Source organism: Amaranthus tricolor, chromosome 14, assembly GCF_026212465.1.
Source record: "Amaranthus tricolor cultivar Red isolate AtriRed21 chromosome 14, ASM2621246v1, whole genome shotgun sequence".
NCBI classification, from domain to species: domain Eukaryota; kingdom Viridiplantae; phylum Streptophyta; class Magnoliopsida; order Caryophyllales; family Amaranthaceae; genus Amaranthus; species Amaranthus tricolor.
Window position 1 is genome coordinate 15172586 of NC_080060.1, and position 7404 is coordinate 15179989.

The 7404-nt window shown below is 31.7% G+C and overlaps 1 protein-coding gene across 1 annotated transcript; it reads left to right on the top strand.

Annotated features, from left to right (window-relative positions):
- The first annotated feature begins 4952 nt into the window (after positions 1 to 4952).
- Positions 4953 to 6130, top strand: LOC130799338 (uncharacterized). The gene is made up of 3 exons (XM_057662439.1): positions 4953 to 5224; positions 5310 to 5643; positions 5750 to 6130. Exons 1-3 carry the CDS (start codon positions 4953 to 4955, stop codon positions 6128 to 6130), a joined length of 987 nt encoding a protein of 328 aa, XP_057518422.1.
- Positions 6131 to 7404: the final 1274 nt, after the last annotated feature.

Below are 7404 nucleotides of genomic sequence, written 5' to 3' on the forward strand. Positions count from 1 at the left end.
TTGATGCTAACTTTGATAAGAATTATTGAATATGGCAAATCATTATGAGGATCCCATGTGGAATTTTGAAGTCTTTTAATTAGATTGTATGATAATTAGAACTCCGTGCATTGCACGAGTTTTTGTACTAGTAAGTTGATGTTAACTTTAGTAAGAATTATTGAATATGACAAAGCATTATAAGGATGTCATGTAGTACAGTCTTTTTATTAGATTGTATGATGATTATTAGATTGTATGATATGATATGATATAGAGCATATACGTGGCTGAAGATTGTAGGAAAATAGAATAAAATTTAATTAAAATTTAAATATTTAGTTATTTCCTAATTATTATCTAATATCTTTTATGATATCTTTGTAATAATTAAATTACACTATTTTAAAGCATATACAGAATAAGATACCTTGTAATATCATAATTAGATATTTCAATCATATATACAAAGGATCTATTTAAGTATTCACTAGGATTATACCCGTGCCATGCATGGTTAGGGTTTACTTTTGTTTTTTACAGATTGTCATGGGGTCATAACATGTAGGACCTTTGACAAAATTTAGCGAAGTCCTCATATATATAGAATCTTTTATCACTTCTTAGATATGCATGATAATTATCAATAAAGCATTAGCAATTTTATACTAAATGTAATCATAATACATAAAGTGCTTATGATGTTATCACAAGTGATACACTTGAAATGATATAATGATTATATTCCCTCATAAAATTGGATGCTTTAATTTGAATTAAATTTCTGAATAGTATACTGAAATTGGTGAACTCGTATGTTCTTGAAAACAATTGAAGTAGTAATTGAAAAATCTTTAATCGTACCATATGCTGTTGTTACATGTGTGTTCTGTTTATGTATTACATACTTTGGGTATCATTCATGACTCTTTTGTTGTAAATTATAAGATAAGTTAAGATTGCATAAGACTCCTAATGTATTATTCTAACTTTATTTCTCAAACTTTTCACCTTCTCTAGTAAACCCACATTGCATTTGGGAATACGAAGGAAGGGTTAAAAAATAATTACCTTATAGTAATTAGTCATACGGATTTATGGGTTAGATTAATTTTCATATATTAATATTAATATGAATTTGTGGAGTTTATGTCATCACCAATTACAAACCCTTAAACTTGCATTGTAAGTGTGACAATTGCACAACATGCTTATAAAATGCATCGTTATAGTGACATATAGCACAAAATGCTTGTAAGTTAGTATATTGTATGATATGATGATGATGATGTGTATATCAAAACAAATGATAACGTTTGATGGTCAAATTGCAATATTTTTGTGCACACATACAATAAGTTTAAAAAGACTATTTAAGATCATAAGTAGTTATTTTAACCACACACAAAACTTATTAAGTAATGCTTCATCTGTTTTTTTATTTGCACTAAAATTTACTTTTGTACTAATTATCATTTGAAGTATCTTGCATATTGGTGGCTATCATAAGAAAAAAATATAATCATTTAGGATATTGTTTTATTCATCTCTTCGCTTATTTTCATAATATCAATTATTATAATTTTTAGTTATTTATAACTCTATATATAAATAATTCGACAAACATATTGGAATGCACAAAACATGCTTGGGTGCATGTAAATAAAAACGGAGAAAGTATAAGTATGTACTAAAACATATCCAATTGTTTAATGATTAAACTAAGTTATTTTGATGCTCCCAATCAATAAGAAACCTCTTAAGATTATAAGTAGGTAATTTATCCAGTTAAACTAGGTACTTTAATACTAAAGTTTTCCCACTACTAATCTAGTTGAAAGACCTTTCCTCATACAACCTACCTTAGGATGTAAGGTAACTAGTAGGCCTTGTATGAATACAATATATGGTCTGGGCCCAAGCTCTACATGGCTCATGATACACTCCATTAATCCAATTTGAACATTCCACTACAAAAAACAACCCCAACATCGACTGCCTTGTAACACCCCGGCCCCCGGACCGCAGCCAGGTGACTACTCATGGAAACTGTAGACTGGCCCTACAAACCAACACAACATTTTCCAGCGTACTTTGGCCTCACTTGTGCGCACCTAGGAAAACTTCCCAGGAGATCACCCATCCTAAGGTTGCTCCCCACCAAGCACGCTTAATTGTGAAATTCTTAGCAAATGGGCTCCCATGAAAAGAAGATGCACTTTTTTGATATGAGTAGTTTATTAATGCCTTTTAAAGTTAAATCTGGGGTATCACATGACCAAATCAATCACAGATTAGTCGATATACCTCTATACCGACTGATTTTCGACTGTTTCAATTAGTCAGTATAGAGGTGGTAGGTAAATAAATATACTCGACATTTTAGTCGGAATTCGGTCAAAATGCCGAATGCCCAGGTTGATAGGAAGTAAGTTGGAATTTCTGATTGAATACCTACTAAAAGTCAGTCGCTAATTTCCGACTAGCTTTTAGTAGCAAAATGGTCGGTAGTTTTGAAAACCAAAAATTCATTCATTGATATATTATTTTGATAACCAACGGTTTTTCGACTAAATACCAGTAGGAAATCAGTCGAAAAAGGTCAAACTTAATTTTTGAACTAATTTTATAAAAAAGGGCGCTCTTTTTTTCGACCTAGTTTCCAACCATATGTTAGCCAGTGTTTAGTCGGTAAAATTTATTAATAAAAAAATAGATCTAGTCACATGTAGTCAAATTCAAATGTGGTCAATGTTTTTTTTACCACATTTGACTATATTTATTATTGTATTAAATATATTAATATAACACGAAATATATAATTAATAATCGATCGATATATAAACAAAACATTAGAATGATAAATACAAAAGATCAAATATAAACCAACTAAATTGTTATACAAATTCAACAATAATATAAGATTAATTCACAAATACAAAACCAAATTGTTTCAAATACAATACAAAATTTAAAAAAATAGATAACAGTGATCTAGGAGGGTGGAGGTTGAGGAGGTTGAGGACCCGAATACTGCTGGAATAGAGTGCCTACAAACTGGAACAATTGGGTTTCCTCTTCCCTTGTTCGGCGTTACTCCTCCACAAGGGCCTCATGTTCTTCTCTGGAAATGGCATTGATGAGACGATCATCTATTTGAGTCATGACTTGTTGGAGATGATCGAGCCTCTCATTAACCATTTATGCCGAAGGAGGAGCGCTTTGGCATTATGATTCCGGAAAAGACAAGGTCAGCATAACAATGTTGTGTCACATCACCAACCCCAAAAATAGCCTTAGAGGACTTCTTCTTCAACGCTTGTGATTCAATGTTTATAACAGCCTTAACATATGCATCGTTCAAAACATCCACAGACGCATCTATGAGCAGAGGTGCAATGAGGCACTTATATTCATCATACAAATCATAATTATACAATATTTAAACAATGTATTTGTAAAAAGTTCAGCAAATTTTCCTTTGTAAAATCACAAACCCAAAATCTTAAGTAACACCTGAAATATAAACCAATACTAAATATGATATTTCTAATTCCAAAACAGCTAAAGATCTAGTATTTGCTCAATATACAACATTAGGTAATCCAAAGAATGATTCTAATATAATTATATTCCACAATAGCTAACCAACCAATAATATTGATTTCTTATAATTTAAATAAGTAGATAAAGAGTCAAACTTACAGTTATAGCCTTGGATTTCTTGTTGACCCATTGTAAACCATCTATAGTTTGTACTTTATGAGTATGAAGAAAATAATTTACAAGAAGGTGTCCTTTGGTGCTCTTGCTCCTGAAAATTAAATTCATAAATTGTTAACCGTCTATATACATGTAAACTAAAATGTAATAAAGTAAAAAAGTAAAATTAAAGAAATTAAAACTTATACCAGAATGCGCAAGGTCCTGTTCATAGAAACTTCCAGTAGAAGAGCCACTTTTCCCAAAATGGACTTCTCCACCCAGGTCAGCTTTTCATCATTTTTTTCTCATAGGTTTTTCTATGAGTAAACATGATGTCTTTGTACCTGGCAAGGGTGAAGCTAGGGGGGCCGCCGGGCCCCCTGGCTTAAAAATATGTTCCTTTATAATTTTGGTTCGGCCCCCCTTAGTAATTTATAGTATATGTATAAAAAAGTCTAATATCTAACAAGGAAATTGGTGTGCTTCACTGGTCAGTTGGTCTACCTTGAAACCTTTGGTATAAGGGATTGAAATCAAGTAGCGGCTTTTAATTTTTTTTAAAATACTCAAAAATGCAATGCAATTGACGGCTGGCCTAGTGCAGCCTACTATATAGCAGTATAGGCAACATTATGATTATTGCCTCATTTCCAATCCCGCCTCCGTTACATTACCCAAATTAAAATTATAACTATTCAAATTTCCTTTTTTTAGAAACTCAAACAAAATTACCTTTAATTACTCCATTTCTTTTTATTTCTTTTCTTATTGCTCAAGGAATTCCTCCAAAATTAAATTTGGAGTATTGATCTCTAAGCCAAAGTTGGATTATTACTCAAGAAGATTCTCAAAGCCTTAAAGGTAAATTATTTCTAACTTTTATTCATTAATTATAATAATTCATTTTTGTTTTGTTTGAATTATTGGTTTGTAATTTGTAAACCTAGAATCAATGGATCATTGTTTGTTTTTATATCTAATAAACAAACCAACATTGGAAAATTAGTAATTGAGAATTTTGTGTTTTTTTATTTGTAATTGGGAAACTTGTGCTTTATTTGTGTTCATACCTAAATAACATACCCAAATTGCTTTGTTTTATTTGTCTCCATAAATTTGCTATTAGGAGAATTGAGAAATTGTTTCCATAAATTTGTATTCATAACTTAATTAATTATATCATTGTGTTTCTTTATTTAAAGTTGAAATTTTGAAATTGTTATTATTAGGTGAATCCATGAATATATAATAGATTAATAGTATAAACTATGAAGTCAAGAACACTAGATTTCTTTTTCAAAAAGTCCAATGGCGGGCAAGCTTCAATTCTAAGTGTTCAAAATGAAACTCATGAGCAACAACAAAATCCAAAAGGAGGAAAAAGAAATGACATTCCCACTACTAACAATAATCGTCCTCATAAATTTGTAAGAGTTAAGTTAGGTGATAATGTTAACCATTTTGTTGTTGAACGCGATCCTGGATTACGTAAACAAATTAATGAGTATCATCCCAATGATCGTGAAAAACTAATGAGGGAGTATGTTAAATTGAAACCATTTCAACCCATTCTTGATACATATTCACTATTTGGACGAGACAACCATTTTGCATATCTTTGGTAGCAAAGTACAAGAAGAAATAAGAAAGGAGATTGGAGAGGCAAAATTTTGTATCATTCTGGATGAATCACAAGACAGAGCTGAAAGAGAGCAAATGACGATTGTGTTAAGGTTTGTTGATAAGTTTGGCATTCTTAAGGAGCAGTTTCTTGATCTCGTCCATGTTAAAAACACTGCATCATTGACTTTAAAAGAAGAATTATATCAAGTTTTTTCCTACCACAACTTGAATATTAAAAATGTCCGAGGTCAAGGGTACGATGGTGCTTCCAATATGCTAGGAGAATTTAATGGCTTAAAAGCTTTGATATCGAAGGACTCTCCTTATGCATATTATGTTCATTGTTTTGTTCATAAGCTTCAATTAGCATTAATTGGAGCTACAAAAGAAGTGATTCCTATACAACAAATTTTCACAAAATTAGCAATTATTGTTAACATAGTTGATGGCTCTTCTAAAAGACATGATGAACTACATGCTAATTAATCAACAATCTGAAATAGCTCACAATGTTGCCCATGAGGGGACCAAAACTGGAAAAGGGTTGAATCAGATTGGAAATTTACAAAGAGCTACTGACACTCGATGGTCATCTCATTTGAATTCTAGTACTAGTTTGATGAGAACATTTAGTGCAACTGGTAAGGTTCTTAAAACTGTTATAAAGGAAGGGAATTCAGAAAAGTGTGCAAGTGTTGATGCTGCTTATGATTGCTTGATGTCTTTTGAGTTTGTATTTATTTTGCATTTGATGGGAGAACTTTTGGGGTTGACTGATAATTTTTGTCAAGCTTTTACAACGTCGTGGTTAAGACATAGTTAATGCGATAGGTTTAGTTTCGTCTACTAAAGTCTTGGTTCAAATGTTTAGAGCAAATGTGTAACACCCCTGAATTTCCTACCCCTTAAACGAAACCAGAATCCTGAATTTCCGACCCCCTATACTAAACCAAAACCGTAAAAACGGGAGGAAATTCGAGTGTTACAAAATGGTTGGGATGAGTTGTTTACTAAACCAAGTCTTTTTGTGAGAAGCATAATGTTGAAATTTCAAATATGACTACTCCTCACAAATCAGGTAAAGGTCGTTCTCGTCAAGGGGGGAATATAACAATGGAGCATCATTTTCGAGTTGACTTATTTATTGCGGCAATAGATGCACTACTACAAGAACTCGATCATAAATTTGATGAAAACATGATTGATCTTCTAATTATTAGTGCACCTTTAGATCCTAAAGATTCTTTCAAGTTTTTTGATATTGACAAAATATGCAATTTGGCAAACAAATACTATACTGAAGACTTCTCCGATCAAGAAAAACTTCAACTTCAGTATGAGTTGCAACATTTTCACTTTGATGTTTGTCAACATATGCAATTTGAAAAGCCCGCAACTTTAGCATTATCATGTCAAATATTGACGGAAACAGAAAAATCAACAAAGTTTCCACTGGTTGATAGGTTGATTTGACTTGTTCTAACTATCCTCATTACTATGGCAATATGTGAGCGTGCATTTTCCGCAATGAACATTGTTAAGACTAAGTTAAGGACAAAAATGAAAAATGATTTTCTAAGAGATGTTCTTGTAATATCTATTAAAAGGGAATTAGTTGATCTGTTTGACGTAGACTCTATAATTGATGATTTTGCTCTAATGAAATCCCAAAGAGTGCGATTTAATTAAGTATTCATGTAAGAACTTTAACTTAATTTTGATATATTTATAAGTATTGTATTATTATTGCCCCCCCCCCCCCCCCATTATAAAATCTTGGCTTTACCACTGGTACCTGGCCTTGGTCTTCTTCTACCACTTCCTCTAGACTAAGGGAGTAATAGATGATCCCAAGACTATTGTTTCTAAAACAAAAAAATCAATTACAATATTGTATACAAATAAACTAATTCATAAGAAACATTTAAAATTAAGTGAAATAAATAAATAAGAAAAGTAGGTATGCTTACTTGAAACTGCTACCAATAGAACTCGATTGCGTTCTTATCCAGATGCCTCCATGCCCATCCATTAAGATCTTGATAAGCTTCAAAGGATCTACGGTTGCAGGTGGCTATTTGATTGCCACCGTCAATG

Bases quoted from the DNA above. Each gene is read 5' to 3' on its own strand.
- LOC130799338 (XM_057662439.1), top strand. From the start codon at position 4,953: ATGAAGTCAAGAACACTAGATTTCTTTTTCAAAAAGTCCAATGGCGGG. The intron at 5,225-5,309 runs GTATGTTAAATT...TATCTTTGGTAG, and splicing joins CGTGAAAAACTAATGAGGGA to CAAAGTACAAGAAGAAATAA. The intron at 5,644-5,749 runs GTTCATTGTTTT...TTGTTAACATAG, and splicing joins ACTCTCCTTATGCATATTAT to TTGATGGCTCTTCTAAAAGA.